At 44.3% G+C, this 25,088-nt stretch overlaps 2 protein-coding genes across 5 annotated transcripts in view; one reads left to right on the forward strand and one right to left on the reverse strand.

The window, feature by feature from the left end:
* Positions 1 to 15: 15 nt before the first annotated feature.
* On the forward strand, positions 16 to 19,140 carry LOC119152951 (MOB-like protein phocein). Of its 3 annotated transcripts, XM_037398758.1 has the most exons (9): positions 16 to 148; positions 1,197 to 1,361; positions 10,547 to 10,609; positions 11,104 to 11,204; positions 12,778 to 12,820; positions 13,077 to 13,163; positions 14,803 to 14,882; positions 15,704 to 15,815; positions 16,754 to 17,150. In XM_037398758.1, the coding sequence occupies exons 1-9, from the start codon at positions 146 to 148 to the stop codon at positions 16,883 to 16,885; spliced, it is 786 nt and encodes a 261-aa protein (XP_037254655.1). In that variant the 5' UTR covers positions 16 to 145; the 3' UTR covers positions 16,886 to 17,150. The 3 variants fall into 3 exon arrangements, with proteins under 3 accessions (XP_037254655.1, XP_037254654.1, XP_037254653.1); XM_037398756.1 differs by lacking the exons at positions 16 to 148; positions 1,197 to 1,361 and adding an exon at positions 8,758 to 8,891 and having other exon boundaries at positions 16,754 to 19,140; XM_037398757.1 differs by lacking the exons at positions 10,547 to 10,609; positions 11,104 to 11,204; positions 12,778 to 12,820; ... (2 more) ...; positions 15,704 to 15,815; positions 16,754 to 17,150 and adding exons at positions 2,606 to 2,695; positions 3,262 to 3,620 and having other exon boundaries at positions 18 to 148.
* Positions 17,528 to 25,088, reverse strand: part of RFTN2 (raftlin family member 2) — a 39,830-nt gene continuing 32,269 nt past the window's right edge. For both annotated transcript variants that reach the window (XM_037398754.1, XM_037398755.1), the window contains exon 10: positions 17,528 to 24,960. In XM_037398754.1, the coding sequence (XP_037254651.1) occupies positions 24,691 to 24,960 (270 nt within the window). In that variant the 3' untranslated portion in view covers positions 17,528 to 24,690. The remainder of the gene's footprint in view (positions 24,961 to 25,088) is intronic.

The following is a 25,088-nucleotide window of genomic DNA, read 5'->3' on the forward strand; positions in this document are numbered from 1 at the left end:
GCGCGAGCGAGCGTGAGCGGGCCGCGGGGGGGGCGGGGCGGCGGGCGCCTCTCGGGGGCGGGGCGCGGGGCGCGCATGCGCAGCCCGTGACCTTCCTCACGTGTGCGCGGCGGCCGGTCACTCGGCGGCGGGGAGCGGCGGCAGCATGGTGAGTGCCCGCGGGCCGGGCCGCCGTGAACGGGCTCGCCCCAGCTTCGGCGGGACGGGACGGGGACGGTGGGGAGGCGGGCGGGCAGTCAGGATGCCGGCCCTGGTTCGTCTCCGCCTACGGCCGCCCCGCGAGATGCCACCAGCCCCGCGGCGTTAGCGGGGGCCGCCCCGCGGGGTGCGCGGTGCCGCCGCAAGGTCACGCGGGCGGCGGGACCGGGGCAGCGTAGGGGCCGCCTGGGGCTTCCCGGCGGCCGCAGCCCCGTGGTGTGCCTCGCTCGCTGTGGCGGGAGCGGCGCGGCCCCGCGGCTGGCGGTGGGTGCCAGGCGGGGGCTCCCTGCGGCCCCGCCGTGCCCCTGGCTCCCGGCCGAGGCGCGCTGCTGCCCGGCCCCCGCTGGGCGCGGGGAAAGGGCCGTGACGGCGCCGGTGCCTGGCCGAACCAGCCGCCCCCGCCCTGGCGTGGCAGCGGAGGCCGCAGCCGCGGGAGCGCGCCTAGCGGCCCGTGCCCGGGGCGTTCCTGGCGAGGCCGCAGCCGCCCGCGGGAGCCGGCGCAGGTGGCGGCGCGGCCCGGGAGCGCAGGGCCCCTGGCGCTGGGCACCCGGGTAGCGTTTTGCTGCGTGACTGTAAAACACTCCGCGAATAAAACCGTCGCTGTTCCAAGAGGCCCTTAATCGTCATGGAAAGGCTGGCTCTGAATGAGTACGTCCAGTTCCTGTAATCAGCGGTTGTGCTCGCCGGGCTAGAGTGACTGAGGGCTGGGGATTGGCAGTCGGTGGAGGGGGCTGCCCTGGCTGGGGGATTGTCCCCAGCTGGAGCTCATCTTCCTGCGGCTGTGCTGTCAGCGGAGCCCCGCATCTGCTTGTCTTTAGCAATTTCTGATGCAATTAAAGGTAGCATATCTTTGCTATTATTAAAAATACATGCTCAGCAGTTGTCTCAAACTATGAATTTCTTTCAAAAGAGAAGTCTCTTTGGTTGTTGTTTTTGACTCTTTAATTGCAATTTCCTTGAAACGTTGCTCTCATTACAATGTACGATTGCTTCCACAGGCAGGAAAGGCATTCAGGAAATTTCTTCCCCTCTTTGATCGCGTTCTGGTTGAAAGATGTGCAGCTGAGGCGGTAACCAAAGGAGGCATCATGATTCCAGAAAAAGCGCAAGGGAAGGTGCTACAAGCGACAGTGGTAGCGGTTGGCTCGGGCGCCAGAGGAAAGGTAAATGCCCTGCAGCATTCCATTGGGGTTGGATTACTTACAGGGCAGTAGCTGGAGCATGCCACAGGGAGGGGATGGCTGCAGGTGTAACTAACTGTAGAGACCGCTCAGAAAAATGGATGATGGCGAAAGAGGAGGGAGAAACCTCGGGTTCGCCAGACTGGCTCTGCTGTTTTGGGGGAGATCTTGGTTCATTGGTTCTCAGCCAGAAACGTGAAGGCCTGGCAGCCGCCTTTGTTAAAACTATTACGTGCCTGACTTTCTGTGCCTTGTGAGCAGGGTGGAATCCCAGCATGTGGCAGTCACTGCCTTGTGCTGTGCAAAATACTGTCTGTAAGGATTAGGGCTTACTGGAAAGAAAATCAGGAATCAAAAGAAATAAGTGTTAAGTACTTTTTTGTTAATTTTGCATGTTGACTATGTACCTGGAATCATAAAAAAAATAACAGTTTTCACAAAAGTGCCAGCGGCTGTGGGATTTTTGGCATCAGAAGGGTTTTTTCCCCCACCACAGCAGTGTTCAGTTAGTAGTGGTATTGGAAAACAGGTTAAACTTCAACTTGGGTCTGCTGACTTGGGCTGTCTCTTTACCATAAGTTGCTCCATACATACCGTGCTGTTTCGCATCAGCATCTGATAGTTAAAGCTTTATATTGTGAAGTGGTGCTAATATTTGACTAACATGTTAATATTCTATTTGTAATGCAAAAATATAATTAAACTTTATCAGGTGTTGCCAAACAACTGATTTGCCAGCAACAGTGCCAAGTTGATCAGAATAACAGGTGGGAAGATGCTGCCAGCTGGCACCTGGGGAAGTTAGCCTTGGCTGCAGAACGTGGAAATGGGCTTGCTCCCTTCATTTCTCGTGGGGGTTTCATGGTCTTTCACGCAATTTCTCAGGTTTCTTGGGTGTATTTTTTCTTTATGTGAAGTCCTATTTGGTACATCAAGCAAAAACCTCATTGTTGTACGTACACTTGAAACTAAACAAAATGAATTATATTTAGAAAATCAGTGTAGTTCTACTGCCTAAATGTCGCAGGACTCCCATGCTTGAGAATTGGCTGCTGTGCTTCTCTCTTCCTAGTAAGCCTGTATGTTCTAGTTTCACTGCATGGTGAAAGTACAGAGTCATTGTGATTTCCTGGATGTTTTGTATGTGGGTGGATGATGGTAGTTTGGAGGAATTGCGTTACATCTGTCTATATTGTGGAAAACTAAGGATTTCTTTTTTCTTTCAGAATGGCGAGATTCAGCCCGTGAGCGTAAAAGTTGGTGAAAAGGTTTTGCTGCCGGAGTACGGTGGCACTAAGATTGTACTAGATGATAAGGTAGGTTTCCCAGCTCTGTGGGTGCAAACGAAGTGGGTTCCCACAGTGTCGTACTGCTGGTGCTAAATACTGTAGCTAGGTCATACTGTTAGCAGCACCCAGGAAACACAGCTGTTGGTATTCGGATGGGAGCAGCTGAATCCAGCCGGCTTCTGGCACCTGTAGTACTTGGTGCTTCCACCCCTGCTTAAAAGGAAGGAACCACGGTAACCTCTGGCCTGACCTGTGCTGGGCGGACAAAGCGGTTCCATAGGCCAAGCGTATGTTAAGAGGGAACCCACAAGGCGCTGCAGTTACTGGGGGTCTCCCTGCTTTTGACAGGGAGAGCCTGCAGAACTGTCTGGTAACAGTTCCTGCACTGCCTACTACTAAGAATAGTCATGTGGTAGCTTTCCCAAAGGGTGTCTTGGGACTTCTCAAGAAGTCAACATGTAGAGCTGGTCTTGGTTAGCTCACTTCTGACAGCGGGAGCCCTGACTTCAGAACAAGGCAGTATTTGCAAAACAACTGAAAAGAATAACTGATACGACAGGTAGTGATGTATGGCTTTTTTCTTTCTTTTGCAGGACTACTACTTGTTTAGAGATGGTGACATTCTTGGGAAATACGTGGACTAAACCTGTTGCAGTATCAGTCATCCATTCCACTAAAATGCTGAAAATTTTCTTTCATCATGTAAATAATGTCTTTTATTTTATAATAAGCAGGCATTGAGTCTCTGAAATAACTGGTGATCTCACTGTAATGATGGAACGCAAATAAAAATATGTACAGTCAGAAAACAATTGCTCTTGCTTCAGTTCCATTGAACAGTGAAATTCAGATGACCACCACCCAGCCTTAATTATTCCAAACAACACACCATTTTATATCCTTATCTCTGTACTGAGGTTGTAAAGGTCTTTACAATAAACTTCTAAAACTATTCCGCCTCCGTCTCAGTTTCTGCTATTGCTCAGTGAAACTGAGTCTCAATTGTGCCATGAACTAACCTCTCTGAAATGATGCAGTTGCGGTAATAATTTTCCCTGAACTTGTATTAAGCTGGAAGATGAGTTTAAAATGGTAATCACTCAGATGCAGGGATGAGCGGGACCGTCGGCTAGCTCCCTTGCACTCTGGACTTTTAAGGTAACACAATGGGGTTTTTTAACTTCTGCCTTGGCAGAACACTAACAAACAGCCTGTCCCACAGCAGTCTAAAAGGAGCTTGGTACTTGCCATACCCGTGTGAGAACAAAATTGTCCAGTTCACAGATGAAGCAGATGACAATTAACTTGTTCTGATATATCCCTCACTGGATTTTGCCAAAACAAGTAACTTCCACACCAGCAGTTAGTTGGGCAGAACTGGGGCTGATGCTGATCTTAAAGCAAATTTCTTTACTGGTTACTACGCTATCTTAGGGCAGATCTCCAGCTGCACCATAACTCAGTAGAGAGCAGATTTGATAAATTTTACTTCCTTTATCATTAATGCAACGTTCTTAAATGGCAAGATACTCACTTGGGTGATGCTGAAGCGACCAAATTTGCCCATTTCCAACCACCCCTATCTTGCCTTGGAAAAGGGTTCGAGGTGGTTCACACCACGGGTACACAAAACTGCCCTTTATAGACTGCGCCTAGCGCTGTCGGAGTTGGTATGCATGCGTTGATCTGGTGCAGTCTGAGAACATAAGCTGCCTCAAAATGTTTTGATGTAGTCTTAGGTGAAACGAACCTGTATGTACTTGCTGCTAATGAAACTTTTAATGGCAGTCGTTAAATGGTACTTCTTTCTCATTCCATTCAAGCTGTTACAAAATCAATGTTGCTAGATCCACTGTAAGTCTTATGCTGGAGATAACAAAAAAAGTCTACTGGAAAACATTTTTTAGAACTCCAGTAGCTGCAGTGGGGGGACATCAGCTCTGAGGTACTGTGAAACACACTGCTTTCTGCCAGGGCACTGCTGGGTCCCTCCCCACAGCAGCTGAACTTCAGCACAGAGGTGCTACCTAGATGCCAGTTGCCACCCAGCTACTCCGCCGGGAGCTGCATTCTGCAGTCTTGGCTGTAAGGTCTGCTCCCCGAGGCTGCGGGGCGTGCTGCTCACCGCCCGCTCACCGCCCGCCTGCTTTGGAGCTGTAGGCAAAGCTGGCAAAAGTCACCGCCGTGCAGGTGCTTTAAAGTCCCACCGAACCATGTGCCAAATTAAAAAAAAAAAAAAAGTTTTTACTAGAAAAGGCCTACTTCATGAAATCTGCCCTAGCGCAGTTTTACCTTGGTAGTTACAGCAGTGCACTTCGTGGCTGAAACTTAAGGTTACCACCTTACGAGTATCTTGAAAGACAATAGATTGTGTAATGAAACACAAACTCGCTGAGAAGCATTATCTCCCGCTAGAGCAAGGACCCTGTGCCTTCCCTGATAAGGTAGCTATTCTGGGGCAGGCACATACCAAAGGAAGGTATTTAACATATCTACAAACTACTCGTGGGAACTAGACCCCATCTCAGTGAGAAATGGATGCAGTAGGAGTCGACTCCCAACAGAGAAATGCTTGGGCCTAACGTGTCAGCATTTCCTTCACGATGTCTTTTAGAGGCATCAGTTACATCGGGTCCCCACTTCACAAAGAATTTCAGGACGTTTGCAGTTCTTGGTTATGAGGAGCCGCTACAGTCGGCGGGGTGCGATCTGAGGGCGGGTGACCCAGGGGCAGCAGGTACCCCCTCATACCTGCACAACTTGCCTTCAGCCCCAGGCGCCGCGCTCCTCGGCCGAGGCAGCAGGGCTGTGCCAGTCTGCTCCCCACCAGCACTGCCACAAACACGTGCCGCACAAGCCTGCTCCCCGCAACTCAGCCTTCATCCCATGTTCTCAGCCCCAGCAGATTTTCAGCAGCTTGATATCATATTTAATTATTTAATAAAATATTTAGCACGGCTTTATCGACTAGTGTTTACATAACTGATTAGAAACGAAAGTTACATTTTCCTAAGAACTTTCATGGAAGTAAGTTATTTACGGATATGGAGAAAAAATGCCCACATTCCTAGCCCTAATCAAATGAAGGACATGCTTGAACATCTGCCTGCTGGATCGATTGCATTTTTTTCTTGCACCATGAGGCTATCGCTGCAAGCAAGGACAAGATAACTCTTACATAGCCAAGGCGATCCATCTGCTGTGGCTGTTCCTTAGCCCACGGTAGCATGCCAAATTCCATACCCCTCAGGTTCTATAGAGAAGGACTGAATCAATCACAAATGCTCTTTCTTTGCTGTGTCATTCCTATAGGAATTTAGATTTCTTTATTCCACGGTTTTCTTGACTATTCCAAAGCTTCAACTTTGGCAAAAATGTTACATATTGCCCTCCCTGCTTTTTTGGGCGGGGGGAGATACAGTCCTTCCCAGCCTTTCCTCAGGCTGTCTGAATCATGAGGAAACAAGATGAACTCCACGTAATTTTGCTACTTTCCTTTCTTAACATTTCAGAACAGCGTCCGCTAGCAGCAGCTATACTGCTTTCAGAAAACCTTTATTGTCCTGGTTATGTCATCCTGCTGTAGCAAGAAAAGGATGAAGCTTTTTACACACTAGTAGAGAAGAAAGGAAGGCCAGGCCCCACACAGCACAAGAACAGTCAGTAAGATTTTGGCCAAATACTCCATTTTTCACTCTTGAAAGCCATAAGACAATGAGGACCAGGTGAAAACCAAAAAATGAAATTACTGTTGATCAGATTTTGTTTAAAAACAACTCAATATCCAAGAAAACAAAAAAAATGAGTGGCTTCTGAGAATACAGGGTTAATTATCAGGGGCAACAGGAGAGTCTACAGAAACACTGCAGATTTCTTTCCTTTTTCTGCAAATCCATGAGGCAGTTGCAGACTGAACTAACATAGCTCTCTCCGAGAGGTATTTCTTCACAGCCAGATTTATTTTCATTTGAGAAGCAAGATGTCCATGAAACAAAAGTCAGGGACAAATGTAAGTATCAAATCCCTGACTCTTCTGTGCCTTAGATACCAGCTAAACCTTGAATATGATGATAAAAAAAGAAAAAACAACAAACCCCAAACAAGCTGCTGAATTTTCAAGGGCTTAAACAGCTACAATTTCTTTTACCTTGGGACTGGCTAGTTACAGTATCAATCTCATAAAAAACTAATGTTGGATTACAGCTGATCTAATGAAGTACTAGGAGATTTGTACCCTTCATTCTAATGCACCATTTTTGCCCAGTGTTATTAACCTTTTCAGGGTTTCTTACGCAAACTGCCAAGAAGTGCTGAGTTTTGCCACATGACTCGAATAGCTAACATCTCTGGGGCAGGAATGCTGACCGGGAGTAAAAAAGTAACTAATGCAAACTGAACTCAGGTGCCTGAAGTTAGGAATGCCACCCCTGTGTTACAGCCTAACGAGAACAGAGCTGCCTCTGTCAATATAAACTGCTGGTTAGCTGGGTGTGTGTGCTGGGGCAGATGATGACCCTGTTACTCACACTTTGTCCAGCTTTCAGCTCTAACCTGGCTCCAGAACAAGGCAGGATCCTGGTCATAGCACTGGCCAGGCAAAATAAGTATTCAAAATGCACTTTGCCTTTGGATGGGAAAACCCGATTAGAGACTTTTCAATGTTTTTGATCCGGAAATGTTTCAGGTACTCTAAACTCATTGGGTAGATGGAAGAGGTTTTAATATGGAGAAGCGCATGGTATTGTCTTGAGTGACAATTGAAATGAACTGAGTCAGGGGCAGGGACACCACACGTAGCATTCACTCTGTAATGCAGTGGGGGTAGGGGCAGCATCAGGTACCAGCTGTCTCCACTTCTCAGGAAACAACACACAACTGCAGCCATTTATTGATTGACTGTATACAAGGAGGCATCTTGGCTCTGCCTTGTTGCTCTATCGTTCTTGCTTACAGACCGAAGCAATTCACCCTTACTCTGTACTCCTTGTGACCATCTAGTGCTTGGAAACAGGGCAGCTCCCAAATAATTTTCTTCTTCCTAATCCTACAGAAATAACATGAGCCACTCCAGTCTTCCAAAATGTCTACTTGCTTGTAACAGGGACCTATTTACCAGCCAGCTATAAGCTAAAGGTGCCTTTTTAATGTTTTCTTGCCAAATACAGCCAACACATGTAACACCCAACTTGGTAAACCTTAAAACCCAAGTGAACTGTTTTCCATTAGCAGAGCAGTCCATGACCTCTGTGCAAGCCTGTCTGTCCTGCCCCCGAGGACCTAGAAAGGCTTCATGTCGACTTTGAAGCATTTTGCCCCGAGTCACTGTTGTTTGGGGTTTTTTATTCATCATTCTCAGCAGTAACAACTATGTATCATTAATATAGGACTTCAAATATTTGTTTAAAATCACACCCTTATGGTTTATACCATACAAAAGAATTGTTTTGTACAGAATAGCGTATTGTACAAAATATTGACTGGGTTGCATTGTACAGAGACTGGCACAGAGCGAGGACTGACCGTGGAGGAGAGCACACGCAGCCAGGTGCTGACAGAGGGGCACCGATGGAGCGGGGTGCAGTCTGAAGCATGTATTTTCCTCAGCAGCCAGCCAGCTCCTTCTCTGGAGGCTTCACCTCACAAACCCAGCCACCACGCACTGCTCCAGCCCCGGCGCCATGACACCGCCCGCACCGTGCAGCTCACGCATCCCGGCGGGGACCGAGCAACCTGGGCAAACGGCCACCATGAAAGCCGTCCCCGCCTGCCGGGGGCACCTGTGGGTGCTGTCCCTCGAGGCTCGCAGGGAAGCCCTGGAAGCAGCTCGGGGGGAGCTGGGACACAGAGAGGCGGCTGCCCTAGAGAGGGGGACGGAGGGAGGCAGCTGCCTCAGAGGGGGAGAGCGGGAAGGAGGCGGCCGCCCCACAGCGGCCGCACGGGCAGGGTTTCCCGCGCACCCCCGCGGCCAGAAGAAGGACCAGCACGTGCCGGGGCGAGGGGCGGGGCCGGGGTCAGGGGGCCGCCTCGTGCCGGGGCGGGGCGGGAAGGCCCCGTCCGCCAGTGCCGCCGGCTGCTCTCGCGAGAGGCGCCGCCGCGGCCGCCCCGCCCCCCGCTCCGGCCCCGCCCGGCGCTGCCGCATCCGGGTCCTGGCGCCGCTGTCACTATGGTCATGGCGGAGGGGACGGCAGTGCTGAGGCGGAACAGGCCGGGCACCAAGGCCCAGGTGAGGCGGCGAGGCGCCGCGGGCCGTGGCCGGCTGTGGTGGGGGGACGGGCAGCGCCGCCGCCCAGGCTCCGGGCCCGGGTGCCCGTCTGGGTCTCCCCGCGGGCCTGGCCGGGCCTGGCGGGGCCCAGCGCTGCCCGGCGGCGGCGGGCCGGGCCCGGCGGGGTACGGCTTTGTTCCCCGGGGCGGGGCGAGGCCGGGCCCGGCCGCCCGCTCTCCCCGCGGGGCGCTGAGGGGCCCGGCCGGGACGCGGGGGCGGAGGGGCCGAGGGCAGCCGGGCCTGGCCGCCGGCGGGGCCGCCGCTCGCGGCCTGTCGCTGGGGTCGCGGCTGTGATGGCCGGGGAGGGGCGGGCGGGGCCGCACGGGCGGGCCCCGGCTGGGGGCTCGGCAGCGGCAGCCCCCGGTCTGCACGGGGAGGCAGTGCCGGGCCCCGCCGCCTCGCCGGGGGCCCGGTGCCTCGGGGGACCCCGGGGGACGGCCGTCTGCGAGCGGTCGTGCGGGCCGGGCTCCCCTGCGGGGCACGGCGCTGCTCCCCTGGCCGCGCACGGGGCGAGGGTCCCGCACAGCCCCGGCTCCTTCTGTCGCGGAGGATGTGTGAAGGAAATAGAACGCTGTCCGCCTCTGACATAGTTGGGGTATTCTGAAAAACTGCAAGTTGGACACACACCTAGATGTAGTTAAATTATAAAGTTTATCTAGGCTGAAGCCTTTCGCAATCATACCATTTCTCTCGTGGCTGTATTTAACTTTTAATTTTGGATGACACTGGTATAGCTACCCAGTATGTGAATACAATTACTTAATGATACCTCAGCACTGGATGTGCACTCTGGATACTTTCTGAGCAATGACTGTGTTCTCCCAAGAACAGATTGCAAAGCTGCGCAGCTGGAATGTGTTCATTGAGTCATTGCCTCTACTAGGATGGCTGTGGGAGGCTGGTGCGCAGCACTGCCGGATAATAAGAGGGAGTAGCACCGAGTTCTAGGTGTGAAAAATGCAGAGTAAGAAAACGCGTGTGTCTGGGACCATTGTAATTGCAGCAGATGCAAACTGCTGCAGAACGCTGAAGTACAGCTGGATCTGAGGTGAAGCTTCAGGAGGGTGTTAGCATTAACAGTATTGAACACCGTGGGTTAGCAGAGCCACCAGCCACCCAGTTATGAGAGGGAACGTAGCGCCAAGTCAGGCCAACACTGCCTAGCTTGTCTCAGTTTAGAGAAGACTTTTCCAGTGGTGCGTATACACCTACTGGGATATACTGGGATTTTTGGCTTTGTAACTGTTGCATAATACTACACTCTACAGACCTCTTTTCTTCCCCATTCTTACATGGTCTAACATGTGAAATGGGCACTGTATGCAAATACTTCATTTAAAACCCACAGGCTACATAGGTGTTACAGCAAGATGTAGGGAAGAGACGTTTATTGTGTAGTCACACAGAACTTTTAAGATAGGATTGTAACATTAGGCACGTCAGTCCCGTTTCACCCTGCTCTTGCCAAGATTGTGTGCTGCTTCTGTTAAGATGTAGCTTCCTGGAATTGTATAAACCACATCTATTTTCCTGTGTGTTCAAGCTTATTGTAGACTGCTCGCTTTTCTTCCTCCCCCTCTATTTTTGTTAAATTGGTTTTAAACTTTATTTAACAGGATTTCTACAATTGGCCTGATGAATCCTTTGAAGAAATGGATAGTACGCTGGCTGTTCAGCAGGTATTCTTCCTTATGTGAAATCCTGTTAATAAGTTCAGTTTCTCAGTTATGTATTGTGGTGAAAAAACGGGCAACACAACATGCTATTGATCTGCTCAGAATGTTGCTGCACAGGAGTACATTTCATAAGCACATAATTATTAATTGTGTATGCAGAAATAGCTAGAATTCCCATGTCTGGTTTAAGCAAATTAGATTTAAGAAAATGGTGGGGGTTCCTGTTGGGGTTCTTTTGTTTGGAGATGGATGTTGTACAAAAGCTGTAAAATTTACCTATTCTTTCACCTTTTCTATTTAAGGAAAGGCTTTTTGCAGATCTGGCACTTTTTATACCATTTTTTTTTTTACCCTGCCCATCTACTCTAACGTTTTAGTCTGTCAATAACTTCTTAAGTAAAGAGAAAAAGTAAGTCCCTCAAAGATCTCATGTCCTAAATATACTCTTACAATAATTAACAAGAAGATCTAGATTTAACTTCTTCCCCCTCTCCTAGTACATTCAGCAAAACATAAGGGCAGACTGTTCCAACATCGATAAGATCCTTGAACCTCCTGAAGGCCAGGATGAAGGTGTATGGAAGTACGAACATTTAAGGTAAGAATCCATGTTTTGTCAGCGTAGTGTCCTGATTCTATGTGTTGTTCATCGACAGTGGTAGTGAGTCTTCTGAATATGACAGATCAGAAGTAACTTAAATAGAACTTGATATTTCTACTATTGAATATTTTTATACTTAGGTATTCATTATTTTCAGAATTCCTTGCTCTTTCTAAAGCATTATGATACACTCTGATCTAGTGTTCTGGATGTTTTTTAAGAAAATGTACCTCACTTCAAAAGCTGTACTAGCATGCTTTGAATATGAAAATATGGTCGTGAGTTTCCATAGCACTTTCTCCTAGTATCATCAGTTCTTCCTCTCTGTTAATTGGGAATGTGATTCCCAGATACTCCCAGTGCTTTTTCTGAAACTTGCAAGAAAGTAGGCTTTAGCTGGGAAAGCAAGAGTACCTGTGTCTTGCAGTTCCTTTTCTGGTTGCAAGGAAACTCAAACCTTTTTTCTCCTTCTCCGTTTGTTTTATGTGGTAAAATAAATACATTTTGGCTAGGCAGTTTGTGCCTGAAAGTCTCCTTCAGTTGTAGTGTAGCTTTACACCCTGTTAATACATATGTAGTAATCCTTTTTTCCTGGTATTACTTTAGTATCCTTGTGTCCTGATTATTGGGGTTTTTTTTTTCCTTTTAAGGTGTCTTCTAACTTTATCAAATACACTTTCAGGAATAAGAATGGTTCTAAGTTACTCCTAGATTTATATAGCTTGACTTCTTGCCTCATGTTTTCTTTTTCTCTCCTCTGGCCTGGAATAGTTCAAGTAAGACATAGGGTGTCCTCAGAAAAGGAAGAAGTGTATACCTACAGTTACAAAGGACACATTTTAAGAATTTCCCCTGTCCTTTCACACACCGAAAATCGCTGTAGATTCACTGAAATGACTTGTCACTAAATACTTGTCATTTTTTGGAAAAATTATTCAGATTTTCTTACAGGACAGAGGGGTGAATTCTCCTAAGTTAAAGAATGCACTTTCAGGTATATTCTGGTGAAAGCAGTATTTCTAGAAGCCCCATTCTGTTAATGATCTGTGGTGGGACTTCAGCCACTCAGTTGATCTGGAGGAATTGTATCTTGGAAGGATGGAATGATCCAGCTGTATGAATTTAAAACTTGATTTATTTTTTTTTTAATCTTTATTTGTGAACTAGCACTTTCTTCCATAACAAATTCAGTGTCTTAAATGCTTCCACAAAATTATTTGTTAAGCTCAGCCTCTACTGTCAGGTAAGAATTAATTCATAATTGTTTTGCCGAGTAGGAAAAAACATGCTCGTGTGAATTCTGTTTCTCTCAATTTGTAGCCCTTTTATAGCGTGTTAATTCCTAGCCTGTTGCCTTTTCACATGTGACATCAGCTGAAAATTATTCGATGGCATTCTTTGAAGTACAATTTGTTTCATGTTCTGATGTATTTTTTCCACTTTACAAGAATAATTTCCAAAAACATTAAGAGATCTGTGAAGAAGATTAGAATGTATGACGTTGTTCATTAGATGTTTCCACTGGGAAAACAAAATGTTGATTTTGATGCTGCTGTTGAAAATTTTTCAGACAATTCTGCCTTGAGCTCAATGGACTAGCTGTCAAGCTTCAGGTAATTATTTTCTTGATATTTTTATATTGTATCAAGGAGGGGGCTTTTGTATTGTAAGATGCAAACTTTACGGAGCTTTCCTCTAAATTTATACACATAGACTTAAGCAGTGGTTTGCAGTAAGAGCTTTCTAGGGTTTTAAAGACTTCTGGCAAATAAACTTTTTTGGTGGGGGACATGGCAAGAAAGTGCTTTGAAAAGCTCAGCTCATTTTTGCTGTTGGGTGGTTTTCATAACTGAACAATTGTTTTAACAGAGTGAATGCCACCCAGACACATGTACTCAGATGACAGCAACCGAACAATGGATTTTTCTTTGTGCCGCTCATAAAACTCCCAAAGAGGTACGGATGCATTTTGGAAAACTGACCCCACTGATGGAGGATTTTCTTTCACAGTTTGTATGTGCATGGGGAGACCACTAGATCTGGCGGCTTACTCAAACTGAGCGCTTACGTGGGTTAGGAGTGTCACTTGAGGTTTCCTTCTTTCCTGTTCTGTAGTAGTTTGCAGAAGAATGGGATGAGGTATGAAGGAACTGCTTCTTACCGCACTGTTAGAGACTTCGCACATTCCCCTCTCTTTCTCTCTTAATTTGTGTTGAGACAGCCTGAAACTCAATGGAAAAAGGTCTTTGTTTAATTGAAAGAAGAGTGCATGCTGAGAATAGGCTGTCCTTTTCAAACTCTGGCCTTGATCCATAGCACTAGGCGTGTAAGCCTGACAGTCTGAAGGCGCCTGCATGTGCGCACTCTTAGGGCAGTTACTCCTAAAAGGCAGCGGAGTCATAAAAGTACTTTACGTTGAGCAGGTTATCAGCATGGCCGTAGCTTGTCTCTCTGAGCGTCCAATTACTTCAAACTTTGTTCAGATCTCCTGTTGAACCACTTGATAATACTTTTTTTTTTTTATTGCCTTCAGAAGGTCTTTCTCTGTTGCTATTGGTTATGGCAGTAGTGCAGTCTGTCATATTTTTGTATTTCACCTTCTAGAAAAAGGTATTGGTTCTCCTTAACCCTGCTTTTTTTGTCCTGTAAGGTTTTCTGTAAGCTTTTTTTTTTTTTTTTTTTTTCCAAATTTCTGAGATGCCTTGATTTACCTCTGCAGGCCAACTTTTTTTCCCACTCCCTCCTTTAACCCTCATCCCCACTCGGTATCTTGGCATGTAGTAAGTCTATTTACCCAGCTAACCGGAGAATTGCAGGCTGCTTTTCATCTCTGAGCACACATCATTCAGCTGCTGTTTTCCACGTCGATAATAGCTATCTGCCAGATAGGGGGTGATGCAACCTTGGACTGCTGATAAAAACGTACAACTGAGAAGTCATCTTCCTGAAACTGGGGAATGGAAAAGGGACAGACGCTCCTGTTCTCTCAGTCCGTCTTGGCTCACCCTTACTTTTTTACTTCTCCTCTCTCTGTACTTGATCCTAGAGCCAGGACTTAGCTTGCCATACATTTAGCTATGCTAATGATTCTGGTTTTCTTTGCCAAGGTAAAAAAAACACTGATATGCTCAGGTTTGGGGCTTTTTTTTTGTTTTGGTTACATTTTTTTTGATAATGTGTTACCAGTTTAGGCTGTGAAAGAAAATGTCTGGTGACTGGACTGTGTGGGAAACAAATGAACGATGAGGTAGTGATTGTCTTTCAGTGTACTTGCAGTATGTATGCTTGTAATACAGCTTTACTTAAGGAGATGATGCATAGAATTCACTACTCATGCATAATCACATTTCCATAGTAACTTTTTTCTTGAAACAATTTACATGGGTTGTGAAACAGGGAAAAGAAACGGCTCACTTAAGGAGGAAACGTAGTTAGACCTTCAGAGAAGCTATGTGAAACTTCTGGGAATAAAAATGATCAGTGAGGTTAAAAGCACCAGGAAACATAATTAAAATGTTTCTCTTGAAACAAGTTTTATGACTATGTTTATGTATGCATGCACTCGTAACGTGTGCTAACTGTCTTATTTTTGTAGTGTCCTGCTATAGACTACACCAGACACACACTTGATGGAGCTGCATGTCTTCTGAATAGCAATAAATATTTCCCTAGCAGGTAAAAACGCATTCACTTGGGAGGAGGGAATAAGTGGCACCTAAACACTTACAAAGCACACTAAAAGGCATAAATGCGTTTTTCATGGACTGCGGCTGAAAATACCAGCAATCCCGCATGTGTCACTTGTTGGTAGACCTACTGTCACTTCTAAGCTAAGGAAGAATTCCTACCTGTTCGAATAGTTTGCCATTTACTGGAGCTGACGGGTGCTTTTTAGGTGGAAACTGTTTTACTAATATCTGTGTGTGTTATGGGGCTTCCGTTGGAGTAGTATCAACCTAAATAACAGATTGGCTTTCAGAGGGATGCAGTGACTCGAAGGACTTAAACCAGTATGGCACCGAAAGCCTCCAGAAGCCAACACCAGTCTACTGTGGGACATCAGTGACCACAGAAGACTGAGTGTACTTAATGGGCAGCCCACATATTGGGTTACGGAAACCTGTTTTTGATTGGAGAAGTCAAAATTGTGCTTCTCTAGGAAGCCAGTGTTGGCGAGGAGGTACAACTGGAAGTCTTTCTCCCTTTGCCCGTCAATGCTAGAAACCAGAAATCCAGCCATTACCAGAATAACTGATGATGTTTAACTACAGGCACAATTTTTTTTGCAGCCAGAGTACGACTGTAAAATGTGGAGTGTGCACCAACGTTTTTATTTTCCTTCCAAAAATAAGCAAATGCAGACATAGGTATCCGCAACACTTAAGTCTAAATTTTGTGTGCAGTTATATAATGTAAAAATGAGAATTCATACCAGCATGTATCTCAGTAGTCATTCCAGTAGACCTGTTTTGTAACCTTCCTCCTGGTGCTTACAGGGTTAGCATAAAGGAATCCTCTGTAGCCAAATTAGGATCCGTGTGCCGAAGGATTTACAGAATATTTTCACACGCTTACTTTCATCACCGGCAGATATTTGATGAATACGAAGTAAGTAGTTTCAAATTACATCTTGAAAGAAGGGCGTTTACGGACGTTATAGCTGTGACACAGTCGTATTACACGTTTTCTTTTAGTCCTGCCAGAAGATCCGCATTCAAACAAAAGTATTGATTATAGTAATTAGTTTTATAATAACTGAAATGCTGTGGTGCATTACTTATACATATATGTAAATGAAAATTATTATATAAAGTTTACCCAGCTAAGGTTTCCCTTCTATTTGGATAAAAGGCCAGAATTTGAGAGATCTTGTGCAGACAGCTCAAATTCGTCTTGTTCTACAGATTCCTGAATGCATTCATGCGCTTGGTGCAGTTTGTACAGCTTACACATATGATTTCCTGTTTGCATGTGTTACACAACAGCTAAGGAATTATAACAGTAAAGCCACAAACAGAGAGAGTAACTGGTGGCAGCTTGTGTGCCTCCAGTAACTTCCAACTTTTTTTTAATGGAAAAGTAGAAAGTACTAGATTGAAAGGAGACAGGGGCTAGAGCTGGATGTAAGCGGAAGCCTTTGCCGATTCCCAGTGAAGGCTGCTGGAACAGCTGCGGGATGGCTGTGCCCCGTGCTGCTGGGGGTGGTGTGTGTAGGAGGAGGTTCACACACCTTAAACCTGTCTTTGGGAGGGTGGATCAGGACTGCACTGCTACTTGAACATACTCTTGTCTAAGTGCTGCTGAATTGAGCTGTGACTTAAGCCTGAAAGTCAGCAGGGTTTTTTGTTAATTACAGTAAACTATTAGCAAGCAGTAACGATATAAAGGTAGTAATATAAATTTACTATTTAAGTGTTACTACTTCTAAGGCTTGTAAATCTAAGGAGGCAATTACATAAAAGCAGGTGGTTTTTTAGTGTGTTCTCCTCAATTGTCTGAAATATTCCTTCTGCATATATTATTTTTTCCCCTTTTTTCATCTCCAGAATGAAACTTTCTTGTGTCACCGGTTCACTAAGTTTGTGATGAAGTATAATCTGATGTCCAAGGATAACCTGATTGTACCAATTTTGGAGGAAGAAGTGCAAAATTCAGTGTCAGGGGAGAGCGAGGCATGATGGGAATGGCAGTACAGAAGTCTGTACTGAATCTAAACATTAATTATGTACTGTATATACCATTTTAGACACTTCAATCACGTATCCTCATAGCTTTGTTTAGTATACTTTTTGTATGCTGTGTGCATTGCCTTTTAATATGGGAAATACTTTTAAGTTATTCATGAGCTGTATATTCATCAATGTGGCACTCATGGTTTTTAAATAAAAGTAGTAGTATCTGTTTATAATGCCTGTTAATAAAAGAATTTACAGTTCTCTAAAATTGCTGCTAAACAATCATTGAATCACAATCCTGAAGAGGTGTCTGATTGGGTGGGGAAAAAAGTGAGATTAAGATTGCACAGCAAGCCATTTTTTAATGCAGTAGCTATATTAAGTCTTAGTTCAAAGATTATCACCTTAAATATATAATTCTTCAGGAATCTTCTTGCAGTGTAGCTTATTCCTAATTTAGCTTTTATTTTTTTAAGATGGCTTTGAAGATTTACTTTTGGATGTGCACATTCCTGTATGCGTATATCCAAACACTAATAGGATCTATAGTATTAGTAATACCGAAAGGACAATTTCAGTATGCTATTGGACATATATATTCTTGATATACATCTAACATACTTTCTGGACTTTTTTTTTTTTTTTGTTAACAGTGGAGGTTTGTGTACAGCAGGGGCCAGGTTCTGCACTGTCTTCTGCTGTTCTCCAGTCTGCAACTTCTCTAAACAACAACTGTGGCAGAAAAGTCAATGGCTTATACCTGTGCATATTTATAGCAACTGCTTACAGATTATACCTCATAAATATTCATGTTACACTACATAACACACTAGCATGGTCTTTGCTTGTATTCATAGTAACAGCCTTCTGAGTACCTGAAATTGCAAGAGTTAACTGTTTTCAGCATACCTTCATTTGTTTTTCCTGGTCCACCTGAATTACATTCTTTGACAGATGTGGATTCATGCTTCTGTTCCCTATCAAATGTTTAGGTCAAGTTGTGTTTGCAGATTTGCAATAACTGACAATTTCCATGAGTGCTGCTTAATTGTGTTATGTCTGGAATGATAGAATTAAATGTTTTGGAGATTAATATAGCAGACGTACAGCTAAGCATACATGAATGCAGGGTCTGAAAGCACTAGCAGGGTTCTTATGCTAAATGACTTTTGCCTAGCTGTTTGAGAATTAGCTGGTTGTTTCTCTCCGAGGTTGCCAGGGGCCCTCTTTATTTCTTTAAGCAGGTCAGAATGGGCTAACTCAGCTGCTTTTGGTAATCTACACTTTGTTTTCTGTTATACTTACTTGGAAAGAAGGAGGGAGTCCACCTATTTTTAATAAGTCTTTTGTCATAATATACTGAACATGCCTTAAATTCTATTTTTCTTTATACGAATCAAGCACACCTCAAGCAACTGTACCACCTGGATGTAAAGGGAATTTAAACAATGAGAAAATAGACTAAGCTTAAGTACTTCAACAGCTGTATTCTTCAGCAGCCCCTTTTGTCTCCTGTTTATCACTGTATTTAATTGTCAGCAGGGTAATTGCACGAGATGTTGTCCAAGTGAAAGTAGCTTTAGTCACTGTCTATACACTTAGCTGTAACTTGCCTTGTATAGACCAGATTACTTGATTTTGATAGGTATCTCGAAGTTTGTACTGCAGGTAGGAGGACTGTATTCAGGAGGTAGTAAAATGTATTTAGTTTTGTTCCAGTCGGCTGTAGAGCCATCCCAGGTGTGGTTCTGTACAGTCACTCTGCATACTCGTATGGCCACGGTGACTGGCTGAGACAGGCAAACCCATGTAACTGGTGTTGCTAATTACATTTCCTCTACAAAACTGAAGAAAGTGATGTGGTGCTCAAGACTGCATTAAAATTTTAAACCTCTTTTCTTCCTCTTATGCTTTAAGAGTTTCACTTCAAAACAAAACTCGGGAAGTTTTGATCCTGTTTATTCTCATTCAGATTTGCACTGTAAAGCTGACTTGCTATAATACTAAGCTGATTATATAAGGCCTAAGTGAAACACTGCTTGTATTTTCCCTTGCTGTTGTTTACATGAGTACTGTGTACACACATGTGCCTGAATGGTACCATAAAACTTCAGTTAGCCTAAGCAAACCATTGATTTGTCTAATAAATATTAACAGGTTTAATTTAGACTCTACATAATAGGGAAACTGAGACTGTCTTTGAACTATATTGTAAAAAAAAAAAAAAAAAGGATAAAATTAAACTGTTTCTTTATCCATACCGCTATATTTTGGCAAGTTATTCTCATTTTTCATCTTGTCCAAGAATGCAGGCAACTGTGTACTTCCAACAGAACGTTCAGAGCTCTCCCATCTCTGCTACAAGGTGTGCTGAAGAAGTTGTATTTTTTCTTTCAAAAGTAGAATACTCATTAGTGTCTTGAAGTCAGACTTCGAATTTATACATCTCTCGAATCACAAAATGCTGGTTCTACAATTAAGAGAAGTAGTAAGGGAGAGCTGGAAGAGGACGCTCCAGGTACCCAAATAAGCACATTATGACAGCACGTCACAGATGCAAGGCTGTATTGTAAGCAAAGAGTAACTTTCAAATGGCTTTTTCCTTAGTCACTGAGGTTTTTCCTGATGTTTGGCTTCGCATTGTCTTGCAGCAAGTCAGCCACAGTGATTTTGCTAGTTTCAGGATTTCAGTTCTCTCACATGTTGTCAGTTTATCTGCTTAAGCAGATCAGAACATTTCAGCAGACCAGTTTCTCTGAACCACTTTGTCTCTTTCAGGTTATGCTTACTGGAGGTCAGGAATATGCTTTAATTCATTCCAGTCATCTAAATTCTAATACAGGAATTGGGCTTTGAAAAAAAAATATCCCTGAATCCTAACTAATGCTGTTCTCTAAATTAAGCCATAGGGAATTGTCAAGACAGCAGCCTGCCCTTTTTACCTTCAGAAGGTTAACATACTAAGAACAAGGAAAACCTAATCAGCTTCTCGTAGGTGGCTGTAAGCCTTAAGAAGCTTTCCCTCCCGAGTGTATGGACGTACAGACAACACTGCAGAAAAGTAACTCTAGCTGAAGGAAAGGTACACATTGGTCTAACGCATGTAACGCCAGTGTGAGACAAACGTAATAAAGAAACTGGTAGCTGATTTGGTAAGTACTTTTAATGGCGAGAAGCCTCCTACCAGAACTGTAGAAAAGATCTTGGCTTTACAGGAAGAAAATAGTATTTTACCAGCCAGAAACACAGAAGCTAAGCAGCAGTTTATTGCAGTGGACCAGGTATGTAAATAAACTGTTCTGACAATTCCAAGCAAGGCACAACAGTGTTTTTACAGCTGATTTTTTTCTTCCTGCTTGTAAACACTAGAAAAGTAATTCCTCTCCACACAATTAAAGCATCAGAAAGCATAAACAGTCTTGCAGACGTTCACAACCAGCACTGGTTGCTCTCTGCTCTTTTTAAGAGTTGCAGTCACGTACAGGTAAGGGACTTTGCCATTACATTTCAGACCACAGGCTCCTCACTGAAGCCCTGTGATTGAATAAATAAGTGTACTTACTTTTTTTGGTCAGGGAATGCATCCATGCTTAAGTCTGACTTGCAATTCTTTTAATAAAAAGATGAGTATGTAAAATATGTTCTGGTAAAATAAAAACTGAGCAGTATGTGTATATATGTACACATATGTAATAGGAGCATACAAAGAAGTCTTGCCAGAGTAACTTTCTGACACCTCTTCTGATTTACAAACTTAGTTTAATTGATGGATGGTGCTGGTCACAACACTACTGAAGGCGTAGCTGAATGCTATCGTTTGTGTAAGACCAGGTGATGAAACAAGTAGCTTGAATGAGAATCCCCTATACCGAAGATGCACCCTCCCCTTTTTCACTTTTCCAAGGAAGAAAAAGTTGGCTTTCAGAATTTTTAACTACAAAAACCAAAATATAAGATTTTCCCATTATTTCAGAACCATTTTCAATTATTTCTGTTTCAGCACTCAAGCCCCAGGAAGATGGGTGGCTTATTCTGTGTTCAACTAGTGCATGAAGTCAGGTAATTCCTGCACACTCTTCACACAGGCTGAGCAAGCAACTTACTCTCCCCGATTTTGGAAAGAAAGCCTTGCAGCAGGGAACGCTCTGAGCTACCTGCCCACCAGGGGTGAAGCACTGGTGCTTAGTGTAACCTCAAGAACAGGACAAGCACACAGTCAGTCAGACCAGCTTTCCCAGTCTCCAACAGCAGTTCCCGGTTCAGTGGCTTTCAGAGAGAATAGGGCAATGCTTTTTTTCCTTTTGGGAATTTTTCAGTCATCTTTTAAACGCATGTAGTTTTATACACAGCACCCTGCAGCAAGGAGTTCTACAATTAGCCAAACAGCTGCCGTGCCTCATTTCAAACCTGCTGCTCGCTGCTGCCATGATTCCCTCGAGTTCCTCTATCAAATGCTAAGGAATTTATTCCTTTGCTACCCTCTCCGTGCCACTGGCTTTACAGATCTCTATCTTGGCTCCCAGCAGGTTGACCTTTTTTCCCAGGTGAAGAATTATATTTTGTTTGGTTTTTTCCAATACAGAGCCTAAATGTAGCCCTGTGAGGTGAAAGACAACAGAGAGCTAGGAAGACAATCTAAGGTTAAAGTTTCTACAGCAGAGGTAACTGTACATACTGTGAAACAAATGGCATTAAAAAAAACCAGCTGCCCTTAACTACACAGGAATCACTGAGCAGGTTCAGAACAAACAGTTTAGCATATTTACACTGAATTAAAGAGAGCAGGAAGAAATTCAGAGGTTTGCAGCACAGTCAATACCTGTGAGATTTGAGGAAGGACTGAAGCACAGTTAAAACTGGGCTACTGAAAAGGAATATTTCACTTCAAGAAGAAAAGCCTTTTTTGCTAAAACTGGGCATATTCCAGAATGTACCAAATGAACCAAAGCACGCTCAGTTTCTACCCTTGTTTCAAATCAGAATCTCCCTTGTGTACATCCCACTAACTGTAAGGGGAAAAGTTCTTTTAAGAAAAGGTACTGATTTATTTGAATTTTCTGTATTCTCAACAGCTGATATAAAAATATCTCAGTTAAAAGTTAAATGATGCTTTTTATTCAATAAATGTATTCTAGAAAGATTAACTGCATTCAATTTATTAATTTATACATTGTACCTTATTTAAACAGTTGTAGTACACTTTTGGTTTAGGATTCTCTACTGTTAACCATCTTACGCAGGGATACTTCTTTACAAAAGGTCATTTCTTTGTTGTACTTTAAGAGCTTTAACTTGGAATATTTAGAATTGCTAGGGGGTTTTGACCAATTTTTGCTGGTTTTACAAGTTTGAGTTGTATGGAGGATCACCAGTAGTTAAAATTACACACACACACACACGCACGAGTTCTGGATAAGTCATGACAAATACTTCAAGTAGAGCAACATATTCCAAGTTGCACAAGACCAGCTGTTACCCCATTTTTAATCTGCTAGAGTTACTTGGCTTTCTGCCAGAGACACATGTCATGTGTATCTTCATATTTTTTCCATGGAGGAGACTGCTGTGTGAGGCACCACCCGGTCCAGCACCCTCCCCATTAGTGGGGCGATCCTCCTCCGTGTGATGCCCCCCCAGATAAGGAATGAACGCGAGGTTTGTGCCCCACATCCGTGACCTTGAGATGCTGGTGGGAAAGCAGGGAGAGAAGCCTTTGTCAAGAGTGGATTTCTTACCGTGCGTGCTATCCCAGGTACTCCTGCGCCCTCATCGCTCCCCGCAGTGTGCACGGTCCTCCTCCTGCCCTACTGGCTGTACTTGGCTCTTAGAACAGTCACAATGCGGAACCATCCTGCCAGGCTGCCAGCATTTTTCTTAAGAAATTCAAATGAGAAAATGGAAGCTGCCCTTTTCAAAATGTGCAATAGGAAAACCAAGCCGAAAGAATGTTTCCAGCTCCAGGGCTATAGATGATTTTTTTTAAAAAAAGCAACTCCAAACCTGCCACAAACAGTTGTTAGAGTTGCTCTTCCAAAGTGAAAAAAACAAACAAGCCTGCCTACAATTTCATAATGAAACTGGGATGCAGCTCCAAAGCAATAATCGTTTCAAGCTCCCACTATGACACCCATGCAAGTAGAAAGGGTTTCCCCTGCCTTGTAAAAATAAACTGAAATACCACTAAGGCTTTGTACTACTTTTGCTTATCCTAGCAAGTGTAACTCTTTTTTTCCTTTCATAAGTTACTTTTTGGCTACTGAAATAAGCAGCTTTTGCCAGCCTTCTTTCTGCACAGCTCCCTGCCACCAAGATCACAGTCTGACTTCCACTGTCCTGGTCATCTCCTGGGGTGCTTGTTTGCAGTCACGTTACCGGCATTCCTGTCACTGCACTAATTTGCCCACTGCCTTTAGTGCCAGCAGCTGCCACTGTGGACAAGGAGGCTCCCACGGCATCTGGTGGGATACCCCACCAGGGGAGTGGGGTAAATGTAAAGCTCACACACACAGGCACCAAAATCCCTGGGTGATGCACGTGCTGTACTGCAAACACCGAGAGAAGTGTTGTGAATACATCTGCTCAGTTCTGTTCCGACTGCTCATTTTGACCAAACTATTTTCCATCTTTTGCTTCCAAAACTAACTGAAAGATGGAGTTTTTAGTTATCATCACATTTACCTTCTGGAGATGCATTTTTATTCAACTCCTCTGTAAAATGCAATTTCAAGACAGCAGCGTAAAAATAATTCCTGTTCATGCCTCTGCCCACAGAGCCCCGCCAGTGTCTACCTCCCTTAACGCAAGGAGCTCCTCCCCACGGTGAGGATGGAAACACAGCAACTTCGTCCTCTGAACATTCCTTCTGGTGTTTGATGCATGTGAATACACCTCACCCAGTGTGACATACATTCAGCTGATAAATTTTTTATATATATATCAGCATATTTGTGTATAGTCTATGATCTAATATTGCCTAGTAAGTTTAGCCTCCTTCCTCCTCCTCTGCATTATCAGCATCACTGTGCACGCTGCTGTCAATGCTGCTTTAGTGAGCTTCTCAAACTACTTTTTCAGAAACTGCAAGTTATCTTTCAGGGGGTGGGTGGTTCTTAATTTCCACTTGTAAGTAAATTATGAATACATCATTAGACAAGCTATATGCTCAGATAGCTTTTGGCTTAGATGTACAAGGAACGCCGGTAAAACCTGCATACGTGAAGTTATATTACAGGAGTAAGTGTCTGCCTACAGCCTCCAAGGTTTTCTGTATGTGCCAAGTCTGAACGCAGCCTAAACACTCTAGCGTAAGACTTAATTTCTTTAGGCTTTTGAACTCATGCAAGGCAAGTAAAGTGAAAGATACATTAAAACTTAACAACAACCAGACAGTTCATTTTCCCCACCAGTATTTACAACACCCTTAAAAAAACAAATACAACACTCCTCCAGCTTGTGGAATATACTAAACACATCCTCTTTCTTTTCTCTCTCACACAATTCAAACTGTCACTGTTTTGCAGCATTTGCTTCCTTGCTCGTCAAAAGCATTAACAAGTTAGCAGAGCACCCAGTCATGTAGTTACTCTATTAAAGAGAGACAGAAAACCAAATTATTTTGCAGTAGTATTATTACTACAGTAGGATTAACACAACAAAGAAACAGACAAAAACCCAAAAGGAGTCTGGGAAAAGTAATAGGATTATACCAATGCATTTGAAGTAGTATGTTGGGTTGGGATTTTTTTGTTGTTTTTGATTTTTTTAAAGTGAATTATGTACATGTCCATCTGATACAGTTACTTACGTTATCACATACATGTGACCTGAGTGACTCCATCTTCCTGATCAAATTGTCCATCATCCAGTTCCCTTAATACTCCATCACTGCTACTGAATCCTGGAAAGCCTCCATACTGGGAGGATCCCTCCTTGATCCAACATTGTTTAGATGGAGCGAGGTGAAACTCATCAGATGGTTGTCCAGTTTCTACAGGGCAAGAGGTAGCTGTGTCTAATCCAACACTTCTGCTGCAGACTTTGCTTTTTTCCTCCCCAGTAACTTGTCTTAAGGATTTCCTCTGAAATACAAGAGGATGTTTGAACATTAGCTTGTTTGGGGAGGGGGGCAGGAGGGAAGCCAAACACTTTGCAGTGAGTCATGCATTAATTTAACGTGAGCTGCATTTTAACACAGGGCAGCATTTAA

This window comes from Falco rusticolus, chromosome 8, assembly GCF_015220075.1.
Source record: "Falco rusticolus isolate bFalRus1 chromosome 8, bFalRus1.pri, whole genome shotgun sequence".
NCBI lineage: Eukaryota > Metazoa > Chordata > Aves > Falconiformes > Falconidae > Falco > Falco rusticolus.